This window comes from Pipistrellus kuhlii, unplaced genomic scaffold, assembly GCF_014108245.1.
Source record: "Pipistrellus kuhlii isolate mPipKuh1 unplaced genomic scaffold, mPipKuh1.p scaffold_m20_p_17, whole genome shotgun sequence".
NCBI lineage: Eukaryota > Metazoa > Chordata > Mammalia > Chiroptera > Vespertilionidae > Pipistrellus > Pipistrellus kuhlii.
The window spans coordinates 10,393,000-10,412,776 of NW_023425482.1; the positions used below are offsets into that span (position 1 = coordinate 10,393,000).

The window sequence follows — 19,777 nt, forward strand, 5'->3', positions numbered from 1 at the left end:
TGCATGCAGTTTTTAAAAATTATTTATGCAACATAATATTCTATAGCTTCAGTCTGTTAATGGACTTCTTAAAGACCTCAGATAGTCTTATTAATGATTAATTGACAAATGCATAATTCATGGCAAAAGAGAAGAAATTTAAGACTTGCTCATTTCCAACAAGGAACCCACTGGCTGACTCAGGCGCCTGGTAAAGGGAGGAATTGATATAAACTTTCATGAACAAGCATTTCTATCACTGGGAGAATCATGAAAGGTGATTTTTTTATCCATAAATCAAGGTTCAAGTGAAAACTATAATTTTCACTTAAACACTGCACTTATTTCGACAGAGTCCAAAACACTACCATTTAAAAATTGTTTCAAAATGGAAAACTTTCCATCATCTGCCCCCTTATCTTTTGGAGACAGGATTTCATCATTGTGAGTGTATGTCTTATCCACAGAAAGTGATGCCCTTGACGGCCACTGAGGTTCTAGGGCCCCAACTAGTGCTCCTTTTAAGTCTCTGCTTCCTGTTTTTATTGCTTTCTGTCTCTTCTTATTTTTGTATCCCCTTTCATCTCGATGCTTCTAAAACGCTTTGGAATGTGAAACTGTCACAAGTGCCAAACTGAAACAGCTCTGCAGAAAAGACTCTGTTTTCTCCTGTGAATCGAGTTCATGAATTTTTACTGCATAAACTTGGCTGTTAAAAGGTTTCCCCACCTCTGCCATCCTCCTTTCCCATTTGGTAGTTCTTGGCTAGATTCTGGAAATTCCCAAATTAGCAACTTCCTTTCTTTTTGTTGTTGTTGTTAATCCTCACCCAAGGATATTTTCCCATTGATTTTTAAACGGAGAGAAACATTGACATCGATGGGTTGCCTCCCACACGCTTGGGCCTGGATCAAGCCTGCAACCAAGGTACGTGTGCCCATGACCAGAAATGAACCTGGGGACCCTTCCATCCACAGATCTACGCTCTATCCGCTGAATCAAACCAGCCAGGACATTGCTGTGTAGTTCTTGAAGCCAAAAGAATGGCAAACCATACATGACTTCTCTACCCAGAGAACAACAGACTGAGAAAACAAGAGGTGTATCCAGAAGCACTGACTAAACCCACATCAGCCTACGGTGGTCTGGAACCATGATCATAGTTTATCCCAAGAAAACTGGACTGACCACAGAAATCCTCCCTGCCTATACTGGATTTTGTAGCAAGGGGCTGGAAAGGTCTTTGGAGATTGTAATGGCCACACATGAGCACTTGCAAAAACACGTGCTGAGTGGGTTTCATTCTGTGGGAGAGACCAAGAAGATTCCGAATCTGAAAGTCCAGAATCACAGTAAGGATCCACATCTTCACCCACCATCAAACCAAGGCCTTCACTACCTACAGCTTGGAGCTGTGTTCTCGGCAATCTATCTCAACGTCTTGCATAGTTCAAGGAGGCCAAGCCCTTTCTGCTAAGTCTACCCTAACTGTCTAATGAAAGAAGGGATTAAATATCTTCAAGACCCTGGCAAAACAAAAGGACCAAAAATGCAGGCTCCTCCAGTCGCAGAGAGAACCGCAAGAAGAGTGCTGCTTCCAGTGGGAAACTGTGCTCTGTGAATATCCTTCCACTTGGCAAGGTCTTGTTGGATGCTTTCAAGGGATTACCCAAGACCAACAGGCAGAGAATGGCATCCAGGAAGGATGAACTTATCTAGAAGACTATCATCTTGTCTGGCTCTTGCTAAAATGAAACTATGAGGAGTTGCCAAAGAGCTTCTCCCTTTCCAATGACATAGCCACTCCTAGAATTATGCAGTATTCTCCAAGGAGGATGGATGCTGAGAGAAAAAAAAACAACACCTAGGACCTATGGGGAAATCTGTAGCTGAAAGGAATTCTTTTGTAATGATGTGACATGTTGGGCTAGATAATTCTTGGTGGGTTTAAGTCCACCAGCCAAGCATTTACTCCTCGATCCTTTCCACCCCACCAGCAGACATAGCTCAGGGAACCCCAAGGTGTCTCTCCACTCACCAGCACCGGCCGCATCTCACAGAAAACCAGGAGGGAAGCCAGCTCAATGTCTTCACTGTACCCGTTCTTCAAAGGAACAGATCTAAATCCTGCAGCAGGATGGAAAAACAAGGCAAAGGCAGGCAATTAATGTCTGACCTTGGCTTTCTTGGGGTGCCCAGGGGTCACATGCCTGGTTCAAGACACAGAGAGGTCAGTGCCCCATGCTGGGGCTGACTTTCTGGAAGCCAGAGGTCCTGTCCTGATGGTTACGGAGAGCGGCTCCAGGAGGCAGCCTTGACTGACAGGTCCATTCGGAGAAGTGAAGTTAAAAAAAAAAAAAAAAAAAAAAAATCTGCCAACTACAATAGAAATGAAAATGATTCCCTCAGAAGAAATTAAAACCCACAGAACATTACACATTGAATTTAGAGTGAAGGCAGCTGTGGTTCAATTCCTTAAGTACTCCAGAGGCCAAAGACTCAAAAGGATAATGAATCCTCGCATCCATTTCCTCCACTTAGCCCTTTACAAAGCGCAGGAGGGAGAGTGTCTTTAAAGATTTCCAATGGGAGGAAATCTTCCTGTCCCTTGGCAGTTCAGAGCAGTATTGATTATCCTCTGCTGAAAGTCTTCCCCTGTTTACACTTAGGACCTGAGTCTGACAATCAAATGTTTGCTTAGAGGAGGTGGAGGTAGAGCTGAATTCCACCACCCATTAAGTAATGTTTGAGGCAACACTTGTCAAAGGTTGGCTGGTTTGCTTGTTTTTGTTAAGCAGTATAAATGAATGCACGGTAAAAATGCAAGGCTCGCCCCCACCCACGCATAAGCCCTGATTCCACAAGGAACCATTATTAACAGTATCATCCCAAACCAGTCTCAGCATTTGTTTGAATTTCCTTTAAAATTGCAAAGAATAGTACCCTGACCTAAGCAATTCTGAACCTTCCACTTTCCATTTAATCCTGTCTTGGGGATTCACTATATGGCTCTAGGTTGACTTGAGAGCTTTTTTTTTTTGTTAAATTAAAATTTTAAATTTAAGTTAATATACAATATTATACTAGTTACACTAGTGTCAGTTGTATAATATAGTGATTCTACCTTTTTATACCTTATAATATGATCACTCCACTAATTCTAGTAGTCTTATTACATACTAGAGGTTTGGTGCACAAAATTCGTGCACTTGAGGGTGTCCCTCAGCCTAGCCTACGTCCTCACAGTCCTGGAGCCTTCAGGGGATGTCCAGCAGGGGGAGTGGGCCTAAGCCATCAGTCGGACATCCTTAGTGCTGCCACAGAGGCAGGAGAGGCTCCTGTCGTTGTCACTGCGCTTGTCAGTTGTGAGCCTGGCTCAGGGCTTCTGGCTGAGCGGTGCTCCCCCTGTGGGAGCACACTGACCACCTGCGGGAAGCTCCTGCATTAAGCGTCTGCCCCCTGGTGGTCAGTGCATGCCATAGCAACCAATCATTCCACCATTCAGGTGATTTGCATATTAGCCTTTTAATATATAGGATTATTGACTATTCTCTTTTACTTTTTTTCAACCATTCCCAGCATCTAGTAACTATTCCTTTGGTCTTTCTATGAATAGTTTTTGTTTTGTTTGTGGGTATTATGTTTCTTTTTCTTTTTTCTTTTTCTTTTTTTTTTTTTGGTTTCCACAGATAAATGAAACCATGGTACTTGTCTTACTCTAACTTATTTCACTTAGCATAATATCTTCAAAATTATATTGTCATAGATGACAAAATTTCATTTTTTTATTGCTGTGTAATATTCCAGTGTGTGTGTGTGTGTGTGTGTGTGTGTGTGTGTGTGTGTATGTATATCACACCCGTTCATCTATTGATGGACACTTAGGTTGATTCCACATCTTGGCTTTTGTAAATATTGTAAATAATTGTACAATGAATATAGGGTGCATATATCTTTTCGAATTAGTGTTTTTGTTTCCTTCAGATAAATACCCAGAAGTAGTATCTTCATCCTGTTTTTCATATTGACTACACCACTTTGCAGTTCACTTACAGTGCACAAGGGTTCCCTTTTCTCTAACACGTTACTTTTTGATAACAGCCATTCTGACTGGATGAGATGATATTCATTGTGGTTTTGATTTGCATTTCCCTGATGATTAATGATGTTGAACATCTTTTCATGTCTGTTGACCATCTGTATGTCTTCTTTGGAGAAATGTCTTTACATGTGTGTCCTCTGCACATTTTTTTAGATTGCAGTGGGTTTTTTGTTGTTGTTATTGAGTTGTATGAGTTTCTTATAACTTTTGGATATCAACCCCTTATCAGATATCATTTGTAAAGATATTCTCCCATTCAGTAGGTTGGTTTTTTTGTTTTGTTGATGGTTTCCTTCACTGTCCAGAGCTTTTTAGTTTGAGGAAGTCCCATTTGCTTATTTTTCCTTTGTTTCCCTTGCTTGAGGGGATGTATACTAAGATATTCCTCAGATTGGTGTCAAATAGCTTACTACCTATCTTTTCTTCTAGAGGTTTATGGTTTCAGGCCTTACAGGTAAGTCTTTCATCCATTTTGAATTTATTTTTGTATACGGTGTAAGAGTGGTCCCGTTTCTTTCTTTTTAGGGATGGGGGTGGGGGAAGGCATATATCTGTCTATTTCCCCAGCACCACTTGTTGAAGAGACTGTCATTATTCCATTGTATACTCTAAACTTTGTTGTAGATTAGTTAACTATATAAATGAGGGTTTATTTCTGGGCTCTCTATTCTGTTCCATTGATCTATGTGTTTGTTTTCTGTGTCACTACCATGCTGTTTTAATTATTATAGGTTTGTAATATAGCTTAAAATCAGGAAGCATTATACCTCCAACTTTGTTCTTTCTCAAGATTGCCTTGGGTATCTGTGGTCTTTTGAGGTATCATATAAGCTTAGAACTAATTATTCTAGTTCTGAGAAGGCCTATTGCTATTTTGTTGTCATTATTAATCCTTTCCTGAGGATATATTTTCCATTTATTATTTGAAAGTAGTCGGGGGGGGGGGGGGGGGGGGGAAGAGAGAGAGAGAGAGAGAGAGAGAGAGAGAGAGAGAGAGAGAGAGAGAGAAACATTTATGTGAGAGAGACACATCAGTTGGCTGCCTCCTGCACGTGCCCTGACTGGGGCCAGGGATTGAACCTGCAACTCAGGTACATGCTCTCGACCTGGAATTGAAACCTTAATAGTGCACAGGCGACACTCTAACCCAGGGAACATTTGGTCTGGCCCTGCCAGGGCATTTAGGGTGGGTTAATTAAATGTTTGACCAAATATAGCAGGCTAATTTTTTTAATTAAATTGATTGGGGTGACATTGTTCAACATGAACATACAGCTTTTAGGTGTGGGATTCTACATTACAAGATCTGTATATTGCATGCAGGCTAATTTTTAAGTGGATAATCCCTATGGTTTATGAATGATGTTATAAATATCATCCCCTGCAAGTCTAACCTCTAAGCAAAATCGGCCAGGGCAGCCATTGTTATTTTGATAGGAATTGCATTGGATCTGTAGATTGCTTTGGGTAGTATGGTCATTTTAATTATATTAATCCTTCCAATCCGTGAGCATGGTATAGCCTTCCATTTATTTAGGTCCTTTCACTTTCTACAGTGTTTTATAGCTTTCAGAGTACATGTCTTCCATTTCCCTGGTTAAATTTATTCCTAGGTATTTTATTCTTTTTGATACAATTATAAATAGTATTGCTTATTTAATTTCTCCTTCTGAGCTTTCATTATTAGTGTATAGAAATGTGACAGATTTCTGTATATTAATTCTGTATCCTGATACTGTACTGAATTGTTAATTTTGCGGTGGATTCTTTAGGGTTTTCTATATATATAGTATTGTGTCATCTATAAATAATGAATTTTACTTTCTTTCCAATATGGGTGCTTTTATTTCTTTTTTTCATCTACTGTGGCTAGCACTTCCAACACTATATTATATAGTAATGATGAGAGTGGGCGTCCTGATCTTGTTCCTGATCTTAGAGGAAAACTTTCATGCTTTTACCACTGAGTATGATGTTAGTTGTGTGCTTATCTATATATCTAAAACTATATCTAAATCTATATCTATATATCTATATCTATATCTATATCTAGATATAAATATATAGAGAGAGAGAGTCTTAATTAAGTTAAGCTCCATCTATACCCACTTTGTTAAGAATATTTTTTTAATCATAAATGAGTATTGAATTCTATGAAATGTTTTTTCAGCATTTATTGATATCATCATGAATTTTATCCTTGGTTTTGCTGATGTGATGAATCACAGTACTAGTTTTGTGGATGTTGAACCACTCTTGCATCCCTGCTATAAATCCCACTTGATTATTGTGTACATTCATTTAAAATACTATTAAATTTGTTTTTTTGTTGTTGATAATTTGGCATCTATGTGCATCAGAGATATTGGCCTATAATTCTCTTTAGTGATTTTGTCTGATTTTGGTTATGTTGGCTTGTAAAATGAGTTTAGAAGTACTTTTTCCTCTTCACTTTTTTGGAATAGTTTGAGAAGGATAGGTACTAATTCTTTAAGTGATTGATAGAATTCACTTGTGTAGTCATCTTATCCCAGGCTTTTGTTTGTTGGGAGTTTTCTTTATTTGATGTTTCAGTGTTATTGCTAGTAATTGGTCTGTTCAGATTCTCTGTTTCTTTCTGGTTTAGTTTTGGAAGGTTGTAAATCAATTTCTTCTAATTTGTTGGCATATAATTGTTTATAGTATTCTTTAATGATCCTTTGTATTTCTGTGGTATTGATTGTAATCTCTCATTTCTGATTTTATTTATTTGTATTCTCCCCCCCCCCTCTCTCTCTCTCTCTCTCTCTCTCTCTCTCTCTATTGCTAGAAGCTTGCCAACTTTATTTATCCTTTCAGAGAACCAGCCCTTATGTTTTTCTATTTATTTCCACTTTGATCTTTATTATTTCCTTCCTTCTACTTACTTTGGGTTTTGTTTGTTCCTCATTTTCTAGTTTCTTCAGGAGCAAATTAAGATTGTTTATGTGGAATTTTCCCTCCTTCTTGAGGTAGGCCTATATAGCTAGAAACTTTCCTGTAATAAGTGCTTTCGCTACATCTCATACATTTTGGAAGGTTGTATTTTCATTTTCATTTGTCTCAAGGTAGTGTTTGATTTCTTTCTTGACTTCCTCTTTGACCCATTGGTTGTTTAGAAGCATGTGGTTTAATCTCCATGTATTTATGATTTTTCCAGTTTTCTTCAGTAGAGGATTTCTAGTTTCATGCCATTGTAGTTAGAAAATATGTTTGATATAATTTCAATCTTCTTTAATTAACTGAGGCTCATTTTGTGACCTTGCATGTATGTGATCTATCCTGGCAAATGCTCCATGGGTAATTTATAATTTTGGGGTGAAATGCTCTTAAATGTCTATCAAATCAAACTGGCCTAATGTGGAATTTATGGCCATTATTTCTATATTAAATTTCTGTCTGAATGATCTACCCACTCTTAGTGTAATATTAAAGTCAACAACCACTAAAGTATTACTGTTAATTTATGTCCGTTAACATTTGCTTTATATACTTGGGTGCTTCTATATTGGGTGGATAGGTATTTACAATTGTTATATCTTCTTCTTGGGTTGACCCCTTTAAAATTATGTAATGTCCTTCTCTATTTCCTTTTACATCCTTTGTTTTGAAGTTTATTTTGCCTGATGTGAGTATTGAGACCCCAGCTTTCTTTTTGTTTCTATTTGCATGGAATATATTTTTCTATCCCTTCACTATCAGTCTGTATGTGTTTTTCAGTCTAACGTGAGTACCTTGCAAGCAGCGTATAGACAAGTCATATTTCTTAGCCATTCTGCCACCCTATGTCTTCAATTGGAGCATTTAGTCCATTTAGTTCATAGAGTAATTATTGATCACTATGTGCCTGTTGACATGTTAATTTTCTTGGTTGGTTTTGTTGTTGTTTGCTGCTCCTTCTTCTTGATCTTTCCTTTTAATATTTGGTTTTCTTTTTGTATGTTTTTGGTTTATGACTACCATGAAATTCATATCTATCTGTATATCTATGTGTGTGCATGTGTAGATAGATAGATCAGTCTATTTTAAGCTGATAAGCATTTACGTTCAATCATATTCTGAAAGCACTATATTTTTACTCCCCCAACCCCAATTGTTTTTAATATCATGTTTTCTTTTTGTTTTGTGTAGCCCCCGATTATTCATAGTTAATTTTGCTACTACTGTCTTAAATCTTCATATTAGTTTTTTAAGTGGTGAATTCACTGTGATTATTATATATTTGTCTTTACCAGTGAAAATTTTTTCTTTCCTGTATTTATTTCTAGGTTTGGCCTTATCTTTTTTGCATAAAGAAAAAACCCTTTAACATCTCTTATAAGGCCATTTTACTGGTTGTGAACTCCTTTAGTTTTCCTTGTTTGGGAAAATATCTTTTATCTCTCCTTCAATTCTGAATGACAGCTTTGTTAGATATAGTATTCTAGGTTGCAAATTCCTTTCTTTTTTAGTTTTTCTTTTTCAATTACAGTTTATATTGAATAGTATTCTGTATTACTTTCAGATGTGCAGCATAGTAGTTGGATACATTCCTTTCTTTCAGCACTTTAAATATCTCCTCCACTACCTTCTGACATGTAAAGTTGCTTGTGGAGAAATCAGCTGATAACCTTATGGGTTTTCCTTATATGTGATTTGGTGTTTCATTTCTGGTGCTTTTAAGAGTGTCTCTCATTCTTAACTTTTACCTTTTTTAATTACAATATGTCTTGGTGTGGGTTTCTTTGGAACTCTCTTTGCTTCCTGGACCTGGATGTCTGTTTCCTTTGCTAAATTAAGATAGTTTTCAGAAATTATTTCTTCAAATAGTCTCTCTGCCCCTTTCTCTTTTCCTTCTCCATCTGGACTCCCTATAATGCAAATGTTAAGATGTTTGATATTATCTCAGAGATCTCTTATATTACCCTCATTAAATTTTTTTCATTTTGCTTTTCTGATGGGATTATTTTTCCTTTCTGTCTCCCAGGTAGCTAATCCATTATTCTGTATTAACTAATCTGCTAATTCCTTCTGTATTCTTTATCTCTGATTGCTTCTTTATTACATTTTCTCTCTCTTCGTTATGGTGCTGAGTTTCTCTACTGCATGACCATGTTCATTGAATTTTCTTAGGACCATTTCTTTGAAAAATCAGGCAAATTACTTACATCCGCTTCATTAGGTTTTTTTCTGGAGATTTTTCTTATTATTTGGGACAAATATTCTTCTGTTTCCCTATTTTGTTTGACTTACTGTGTTTGTTCCTAGGAGTTGCGTAGACTAACTACCCCTCCCTGTCTTGAAAGAGTGGTCTCTCTGTAGACTAGGAGTTGAATAGTTTCGGCAGTCCAGTTGTATTCACAGAAGGTATATGAGGTACCTGTGTGTCTCCTTGGACTGAGTAACAGGTTTCAAGTGGAGCCAGTCTGCTGTGTGCGCTTCCTTGCCCTTCTAGTCTGGGTGAGGCTATCTGATGTATATAGATGGGATTGCTAGGTACATTCTTGGCGTTCCCTGTTGCTCTGTCTGTGATCAGAACAGGGTCAGGGCCTGGGTGGGGCTGCTTTCCATGCTTGTATCTTAATGCCCCACCAGTTCTGCCCATCTCTGGGTGGGGCAGGTGTGCATGTATGCATAGCTGCACTTTGCTTGTTCTGCTCCCTCAAGGCAGTGCAGCTCCTCTGTGCTCAGCTGCACCAGCAGCCAAGTGTGCATGTCCTGTTGCTTTAATTGTCCACCCTTAGAGCAGGGTCTGGGCGGGACTCCTCTGCATGCCTGTTTCTTAATGCCCTAATGAAAGATTGCCTCACCTGGAGAAAAAGCATACAGGAGGATCACCCTACTCACTCTGCCTGGGGCAGCTCTGTGTATGGGCACTGCCACGTTTTGCTGTGTCTCTGTGGACAGTGGGAGTCCCTGGTGTGTTCAGTCCAGCGAGTGCAAAAAGTCCCTGCTGTATCCACTGGATCAATCTCCTGGTGGAGAAGCCAACTTTTGTATGCATGCCATGGTGCCTTCCTCTTTCTGCTGGGGCCTGCAGGCCAGCCTGAGAACCTGGGTGGCGCTCCTGCACGCTGTCCCGCTTTAAGGGAAACAAACAATGGCGCTCACTTGTTCCTCTGGGTCTGTGTTGCTTCCTCAGCTCCCGGAGAGCTGTCATGGTACCCACTCTTCTCTCTGTGGTCCGTTTCTCCTGCTTGTTAGAAGCTGTTCAGCTGGTTCACTGTTGTCTCTCAAGAGGAACTATTCTAAACACAGATGTACATTTTTGAAGTGTTTTTGGGAAGAGGCAAGCTCAGCATTCACCTGCACTACTACCATCCTGAGCCTGCCTCTCTGACTTGAAAGCTTTTTATTTGCATTTTATCTACTCTCAGGACAAGCAATACTCAAATTAGGGGCACCCCCACTGTTTCACCATTCAGGTTTTGGTTTATTTGATGATGATTCTTTCTTTTTTTTTTCTTTTTAATATATTTTTTAAAAATATATTTTATTGATTTTGTACAGAGAGGAAGGGAGAGAGATAGTTAGAAACATCGATGAGAGAGAGTCATCGATCAGCTGCCTCTTGCACACCCCCTACTGGGGATATGCCCGCAACCAAGGTACATGCCCTTGACCGGAATCGAACCTGGGACCCTTCAGTCCCGAAGCCGATGCTCCATCCATTGAGCCAAACCGGTCTCGGCTCTTTTTAATATTTTTTATTTTATTTATTTTTTACAGAGAAGGGAGAGAGATAGAGAGCCAGAAACGTCGATGAGAGAGAAACATCGACCAGCTGCCTCTTGCACACCCCCTACCGGAGATGTGCCCACAGCCAATGTACATGCCCTTGCCCAGAATCGAACCTGGGACCTTTCAGTCCCCAGACCGACGCTCTACCACTGAGCCAAACTGGCTTCGGCTGATGATGATTCTTATTTCTCTTAGAGAATCTTTTACTATTAGTTGGCTTATAACCTGTGAATAGTATCTATTGAATCAACTGCTTTCCACTGCTTAAGATGAGGATATTGGCATGCTTACACAACCCTGTACACCTTTCCCCCCTCCCCACCTTTCCCCCCTCCCCCTAATTTGGTAAAACTGCATTATTTCTACACTGGCATGGTGTATAGTGTATGTTCCATTTTATAACCATAATTCTTCCACAAAGGGAAGCTTGGTTATATTTTTTCTGACATTTACACAGCAAAACTAAAAGAGAATATTATAAGGACCACTTGTATAACCATTACCTAGATCTCATCATTAACCTTTTACTATACTTTTTTTTAATCACATTTCTCCACCCATCAAGCTATCATGTGTGTATTTCAAAGACATCTGTACACTTCCCCCTGAATATATCCGCATGCATCTCATTAACTAGTGCTCAATATTTATTTTCACTGTGTTCTTTTTCTGATATAAAATTGATACAATGACATGCACAATTTAAAAAAAAAACAAAAAACACATGTTCAATTCTCACCACCCTTTTACTGAATTTTTCTGTTGCTATCTTGGCTGGTAAACGCGTCGTCTTTGTTCTCTTCAATATAAACTCCTGGGACATATAATCCCTGAACTGTGCATGTTTGAATGCATCCGCCCTTTAATTTTATGCCTGAGTGCCAGTGAGTGGGTTTCAAACTCCCGAGTCTGTCTTTTCCCTGGAGGGTTTTGGGGACATTGTTCTCCTGGAATACTGCTGCAGAGAAGTTTCCTGACCTATTTGCCCTTTACACAGGTGATGGGAATTTGGTTGCTGGTTTGTATGCTTGGTGACTTTTGCCTGGATCCCCACAGAATTCTTGCAGTCAAGCTTAGAGCTTCCTCGACTTTAACGAAGGTGTGAACCACGTGTGGGTCTTCTTAAAATGCAGATTCTGGAGGGCTGGGGCTGGGCCCGAGATCCTGGATCTCTAAGGAGCTGGTCTGTGGATAGTGGGGAAGAAGACAGTCTCTGTGGACAGACTGTTAGAATGGACTGGGATCTGAGTGCTCCGTGGTGTCTGGGGAGGCCGCCAGGCAGCCCGTGCCCTCCACGAACATGGTTCCAAGAAAAGGGGGGAGCACTCAGCATGTGCCTCTGGATTTGGAGAAGAGTGGGCTCTGTCCCCTCCGCCTCCAGCTCCGTGTACCTCCCCTCACTGCCCAGGTCTGGTGGATACAAGCAGCCCTTCCTGTATGCTGGGGATTAGGACTGAGAGGTGTTTGCCAGTTTCACCAAAAACAGTTGGTTTCTAGGTGTGTCACAGAGGAAAGGGGATTAGAGACTTCTTTTGAAGTAAGAGCAGTATTTTGGCTTAGCAAGAGTAGAGGCAGCCTGGACAGCTAGAAGAACACAGGGTTTGAGATCAGACTTTCCTAGATTTGGATCCAGCGATGGTCTTACAGGTGTGTGACCTTGAACAAGTTCATTAACATCTCTAGTGTTCCAAATTTAAAAGAAGCAGAGGTGATAAAACCTCTCTCACTGGAGTGCTATGAGGATTAAAGGGGAAAGAGTTTAAGGCACCTCACACAATAGATGTTTTCCTTCCTTCCCGAGCTCCTGCTGGCTTAAAAGCTTAAGCGCATCCCTAATGACAATGGGCACAGTTTATTTTTGAGTTCAGAAGGCCCCCCATGCCTTCTGCACAAAGGGCTGGTTCACTCTATTTCATCTCCTCCATGAATATGGATGTGCCAGGCAGTGTCAGAAGCTGGAACAGGGAGAGTCTCCGTTTCCATCCTCCTTGAAGTTTTAGTCTTTGTTTTTTAAATCTCCAAGCTGGGCCGTAGCCTTTTCTAGATAATTCGACACTGTGTGGCGACAGGTAAGAAGGGTTCATCAGCTCTGACCTCCCCAAGGCCCTGGGAGGGGCTGCGGTGCTCATGTCCCTTAGCCTTTCAGGGGACAGAGGTCACAGCTGGGTGAGTCCACATGCAGGGTGGACAAGGGTAGTAACCATAAAAAGGAATTGGCCCTAAGCCTTATTTATTTTAAAAGAGGCACATTACAAAGTTAAGAATTGTACCTAAATTGCTGGGTTTAACGTAGTGGGCAAGTTACGGTGGGGGGGGGGGGGGGGGGGGGTTGTGCATTATCAGGCCTCTGGGACTTACAAATGAGCATTTGCTTTCCTATTAGAGTATATTTCTAAAGTTCTAAAAAGCGGGCAGTTTAAACATTTCTCAAGTTCTTGTTTAACCTATTCATTTGCTTAGGAATTTGTTTCCTTGATGGTAATAAGATGGGCAGCCCCAGTCTAGCTCAGTTTTCTCAAGTGCCATCCTGGGATCTGTCTGAGGAGCTAGCTAAACACGCAGATTCCTAGGGCCCAGCCTGGACCAGCTGAATCCACACTTAGGAATGGGCTCAGGAACCTGCATGTTCTAACCAGAGTCCCCAGCATGCCTGGCAAGTGCCCAGTGATGGAAATGATCAGACTTGTGGCGGGAGGGGGGGGCGGGAGGGGCCTGTGCGGAGACCACAAGGAAACAGGACCAAAAGTTTCCAAACAGCATCGAGAAAAGAATGCTTAGAAAACAGGGAAACAGTGACCTCATGAGGAATCCAGAAGGATCTATATGATCTTACATCTCAAATACTAAGAAAGGGGAGGAAGGGAACGCAACATCAAGTGAGGGTCTGTTTGGCAACATTCTACATAAAACCCGGCAGGAAAATGAATCAGAGAAACTATACAGGAAGCAGCTCCAAGCTCCTCTGCCCAAATCTCCTGCCTGGGGAAATCTGGCCTGGAGCTGTGGGACTCACACTCCTGATTCCCAGCAGCTGGTCACATGACCCAGCTTGGTCCCAGGCAAATATAAATTGCCTTCTTAAAGTATAGGGTTTTGTGTTTTGTTCAGCATAGAAGTTACAATTGAGAAAAAAAAAAAAAAATCAACCATCCCATGGAAGAGGCGAGTGAAGCCCTGAAGCTTCAGCAATTTTCCCAGCTGCCTCGGAAGAGGCAGACCTACGACCTGTGACGGTAATTCACTCCATTGCTGGAGGCCTTCTCCTTCCCGGCGAGGGTGGGAGGCCCAACAGGAAGCGAGCTTCTGGCTGAGGACAGGCATCAGCTTCTAACCTTCCCAATTGAAATCACACCACGGTGCCAGGAGGAAAATGAACTCACAGGCCAATTCCATCACCTTCTCGGTGCCTGTGCGGAATGAGGGCCTGCATGTGTGCAGCCCACGGGAACTACCACGAGACCAGCCCCCTAATCGGTTTTGCAGAGATTTCTTAAAAAAACAGGAACAGTGCATTCTCATTCTTTTTAATCCAGCAGCGCAGACCACAGAACAATGCCAGCTCACACCGAACCTCTTAATGAGAAGCCGCTTACCTGACTTGATTCCTTTAATGGGGTAAGTAGCATGCGCGAGAAAGTTGGGGTCGCTGAACATGTCTTCCTCGTACACCACAAAGCGCAGGAATGCCAGGTTCGGGTCGTAAATTTCGAATGTCACCTTCTCCTGCGTGGAAGCCCACACAGGGCTTAGGCCATTGTCATCTGGAAGGTGATGAAAGCTCATTAAAGACGCCATTTGTCCTACCCCCTCCTGGGAAAACCATCTTTACATGCATCGGCGGGGCTTTGAATCTCCTTAGCAACTGTGTACATAAGAAAATAGGAATCATCTCTTTTCCAGTGGCAATCATGGTAAAGCGGTATTCACAGGCCTGAGTGAGGCGGGGGAGACCTCTATATACAGCTCCCATCTCACCTCCCCAGGATGCAGAAGGGAAAGGAGGCCGGAGCAGAGAAGGAACAGGTGGGCATGGGAGAGCCGAGAGGGAGAGGGGGTGGGTCAGGCTGTCTGAAGAGGCAGAGCCAGCATGGGTCTGTGGTCGTCAGGGGAAAACCTACCACCCTCCACAAACGCCAGTTTCACTGGTCAGCGTGTGAGCTGCCACTGAACCACCTCTCACCGGGAGCAGTGACCCCAGCCTCCCAGTTCACAGCGGCGAATTCCTGGCTTAAAATGGAAGAACAAGCATTTCCTAGGAGCCCCTGCCCTCTGTGGGAAAAGATCCCCCAGGTTAGGCTGCAGCCTGCGGGTCAGGCATCACCTCCTCTGCGTGTCTGCTCCTGTCTTGGGCTGAGGAGATGCAGGTGGGGCTGTGGCACAGAGCAAGGTCCCCGCTGCCTGCATCACAGCAAGGGGCAGAATCCGACTAATCACATGGTTCCGTTTCCCCTCCCCAAGCTGAACCACAGTGAGCCAAAGGGATGAAGGAAAAGACATGGCCAAGCAAAGTGCCTTACAAACCCCCTACCATGTGACTCAACTTCAAGAGAAGGATGTACCCAGGCGACTTACTCACAACCGTTGTCTTAAACTTGTTGTTGTCATATTCGGCTCCGCATATCTCCACCTCCACAAAGGGACATGCAATGCTTCGTCCGAGCTTGGGGAGATGGCGAGCCCCGAGAACCTAGGATACAAAGGTAAGTGCTGGAGTTCTCTCAGACCCTTCCTGGGAAGCGCTAACAAGTTCTGTGTAGGTGGGCAGGCAGGAAGCTCAGGTGGCTTCTAGGAGCAGACCAAATGAGTGCAAACCAGCCTCCATTTCTTCATTGGAGAAGCCCTGACCACCTTGTCAGGTGGATCCCACCACTGTTTCCTTCTCGTGGATAAGGAAATGGGGGTAGATTCCTACAGCTGTTAGGACAGGGGTGGGGAGCCTTTTCTCTGCCAAGGGCCATTTGCATATTTATAACACCATTCAAGAGCCTTAACAGAATTATCAACTTAAAAATTAGCCTGCTAGCCAAAACTAGTTTGGCTCAGTGGATAAAGCATCAGCCTGCGGACTGAAGGGTCCCGGGTTCGATTCCAGTCAAGGGTATGTACCTTGGTTGTGGGCACATCCCCAGTAGGAGGTGTGCAAGAGGCAGCTGATCGATGATTCTCTCTCATCAATGTTTCTAACTCTCTATCCCTCTCTCTTCCTCTCTGTAAAAAATCAATAAAATATATTTTTTTAATTAGCCTGCTATATTAACTACCCCCTAATGCCTTGGCAGAGCCAGATGGTCCCACCTCTGTGTTAAGGTGAGCTAGAAGCAGAGTGCCCAGGCCATCAGAATTAACAGGAGGATCTCACCGGAGCACAAAAACGCATCCGCCCACGCCCAGGTGTGCACTCACAGAGAGCATTTAATCACTTGATTCCCAGCTCCCAGGAAAGATTGGGGAGTGTGTGTGATTATCTTTTAAAGGTCTTTGGTTGCAAAAGTTTCATTCCCCCCCACTCCTTAATCTTATGAGAAATGCAACTTTTTTTCTACCTTGCATAGTTTCCAAAAGAGGAAATAACAAAAAATTCTCATAAAGAGATCATATATTCTCTGAAAGTTGAATTTTAAAAAGCTTTCACCCTTAAATATAGCCATTGTGGGGACAAACACTCCCCTAAACACTCCCCTCCATAAAGACCAGAGGCCTGTTTTCCTGGCAAGTATCTGTCCTCGCTGGGCCCCAGGAGATACCCTCCTGAACCCTGCAAGAGCCGGATTCATACCTTAGCCCTACAGATGACATGGGGGTAAGGTGTACAAGATGGATTTGAGAGGGTCGCGCTTTCTCCTTTGGGGTGCCCTGTAATTGAGATCCTCAAACCATGTGATGGTTCAAACAAAATGACAGGTGTCACTAGGCTCTGGCTCCCGGAGTGAGGAAGGAGAGTGTGGCCTTACCTTGACTGTCAAGGTCATCTGAATCTTCCGCTGGGACTCGGGCGGCATGGGGTCGTACTTCTCCGTTCTCATGCTCTCGGGTTGCAGGACGTAGCCGGTCCTCCCATTGAGTGAAAACAAGGCCTGGTTCATCTGCATGTATTTGTCTGGGAAGGAAAGGCACTGCTGATGGAGGTCAGGCAGGGAAAGGCTGGCCTCCTGGGCCAGGCGGGGAATGATTTGCTCATTTTTCTAAAAATAATGATAGCCAGTTGTTAAGATATCTAAACTCAAAATATGGACTTTAAAAAAAAAAAAAATCCATTGAAAACATATTACTGGGAGAACAATATGAGCAAAAAAAAAAAAAAAAAAGATAATTAAAAGCTACTCAAAGTAGGGGGAAAAAATCCACAAAAGTTAAGACATGCTGTGGAAAGAAAAATCCTAACTCAAATGGCAAATAAATATCCGGTGTCCCCCCAAAATGTATACACACTTTGAATAACTATTCATTCCAATGGGTTAAATCTGAAAAGAAACAAACATCCATTGAGCTATCAGGTAAAAAAGTGTGTGTACAGTTTTGAGACACCCTGAACATATAAAGTTAACCTACTAAGAGATCTGATACATGTGTGCTATAAATACCTACACGCCATTAGAACAGCTGGGTCAGAAACGTGAACAGTCTGTAGAAAAGAAAAGAAAAAGCAAGTGCTTCCTAAATACATGAGAAACTGCTCCTGTGACTTATAAGAGCAAAACCAGTAAGGAAAGCTTCAGTGACAGCAGTTTTCATCTATCAATCAGGTGGGCAAAGATTCGAAAGTGTGATAAAACTAAGTTGATGGAGTTATGCCAGAAGGATGTATTCAGATGCATTACTAGTTTGCAATCATCGCACGTGCAATCTCTAGGGAGATGTATGACCGAGCGTCTCAACTCAGGCACCACCGGATGCAGGTGTGCGGTGGTTGTCCTCCGGGCCAAGTTGATCAAAATGCTAGTGACGTCTGACGCACCCTGCCTGCCTGAGAATTTGTCTGACAGATGCAGCGTCCCATCTGTGACGCGGTGCTCACAGAAGGTTGCAGAAGGCAGAGCCATCTGGAATAGCAAAAGATGGGGAGTAACCTAAATGTGCCTCAGCAGGGGGCGGCTGAATAAACGATGGTTCTAGTCAGTGGAATCCTGCACAGGCATAAAAGCCAGAGAGAGGACACTACTGACGAACAGATCCCCAAAAGAGGCTTAACCAACACCCAAAGTGCAAAACGCCGTAATTTATGCTTCCATTTGTATAAAGGAGTTCTGCATGCTGCTTCCTCCCAGCATGTAGTCCTCAGAGATGCACCAGGAAAGGAGGAGAGCGCTGAAAAAAGGCACTGAACACCTTCACCCACTGAGCCTGGAGCTGATGCAACCCCTGAGCTTTTTAATTACATGAGTTAATGCATTTCCTCTCTCTCTCAATCCAGACTCACTCCGTGTTGTCACTTGCATCATGGAACCTGCCAAATACCATTGCCTAGCGTCAAGCGTGCTCATCAGTTCCCTCAATCACTCTGTTCAACCGATGGCCCTCACCCTCACATGGCTGAACCTGTTCCTCAAACAAATCACATCTTCTGGACACCACATCCCCTCGGTGGCCTCAGCAGACTGCCTGGACTCACACCACAAGAAGCCCCACTTAAAACAACAAGAATGCCCACTGCATGGGAGAATGTATTTGCCAATGGTATCAGATAAGGGTTTAATCTCCAACTTTTACAGGGAACTCACGCAGCTTAACAAAAAGAAGATAAACAGCCCAATCAAAAGATGGGCAACTGATCTAAATAGACATTTTCTAAAGAAGACAGAAGGAAGGCCAAGAGTCATGTGAACACATGCTCAAAGTCACTAATCATGAGAGATGCAAATCAAAACGACGATGAGGTACCATCTCACACCTGTCAGAATGTCTATTATCAACAAATGACAAGTGCTGGCGAGGATTCGGAGAAAAAGGAACCCTCGTGCACTGCTGTGGGAATGCAGACTGGTGCAGCCACTATGGAGAACGGTATGGAGTTTCCTCAAAAAACTAGAAATGGAACTCCCATTTGACCCCGTGGTCCCACTTCTAGGAATATATCCCAAGACACTAGAAACATGAATCAGAAAGGATATATGCACTCCTATGTTCATAGCAGCACAATTCACCATAGCTAAGATTTGGAAACAGCCTAAGTGCCCATCAGCAGATGGAGTGGATTAAAAAACTGGTACATCTACACAATCGACTACTACGCTGCAATATAAAAGGAGCCCTTACCATTTGCAACAACATGAATGGAGATGGAGAGCATTATGCTAAGTGAAATAAGCCAGGCAGAAAAAGATAAATGTCACATCATCTCACTCATTTGTGGAATATTATGAACACCATAAACTGATGAGCAAAAATAGATCCAGAGACAGAGAAACATCAATCAGAATGTCAAACCTCAGGGAAGGTAGAGGACAGTGGGGTAGGGGGGGAGAGATCAGCCAAAGGACTTATGTATATAAGCCTAATCAATGGTCACAAACAACAGGGGGGTGGGGGCATGAATGGGAGGTGGGGGGTAATGGGGGAATAAAGACACATATGTAATACCTTAATAAAGACGTATTTAAAAAAAAGCGCTCCACTTTACCTCCAGTCTGGAAGTTGAGTGCCACCATTTGGGAGCCGCACAGCCAGAGGCGGAAGGGGTCGTAGTTGGAGGAGTCCACCCTCTGTCCCTTCGGGTAAACACGGGTCAGGCCCTTCTGGTTGTACTTCAGGAGCTCGATGGGTTTCTGTCTGACGACGCTGTCGGCCTTCGTCTCCACAAAGGAACGGATTTCTCGGAAGTCGGGATTTTCTGCACACAGCGACAGAGGTACCGTTTACTCTGTGTCCCCTGCGTTTTATTTAGTGCAGAGGCTTATAAAAGGAAACCAGAACTCTCTGTGACAAGACGCGCACGTGGTTCTGCTGATATTGCCATAATTG

At 42.6% G+C, this 19,777-nt stretch overlaps 1 protein-coding gene across 2 annotated transcripts in view; it reads right to left on the reverse strand.

Moving 5' to 3' along the window:
• The window catches only part of PLCG2 (phospholipase C gamma 2), a 145,604-nt gene that overhangs the window by 12,131 nt on the left and 113,696 nt on the right, over window positions 1-19,777 (reverse strand). For both annotated transcript variants that reach the window (XM_036440576.2, XM_036440577.2), the window contains exons 27-31: window positions 19,437-19,646; window positions 16,771-16,916; window positions 15,392-15,506; window positions 14,413-14,580; window positions 2,018-2,106 (exon numbers count right to left, since the gene is read on the reverse strand). In XM_036440576.2, the coding sequence (XP_036296469.1) occupies window positions 2,018-2,106; window positions 14,413-14,580; window positions 15,392-15,506; window positions 16,771-16,916; window positions 19,437-19,646 (728 nt within the window). The remainder of the gene's footprint in view (window positions 1-2,017; window positions 2,107-14,412; window positions 14,581-15,391; window positions 15,507-16,770; window positions 16,917-19,436; window positions 19,647-19,777) is intronic.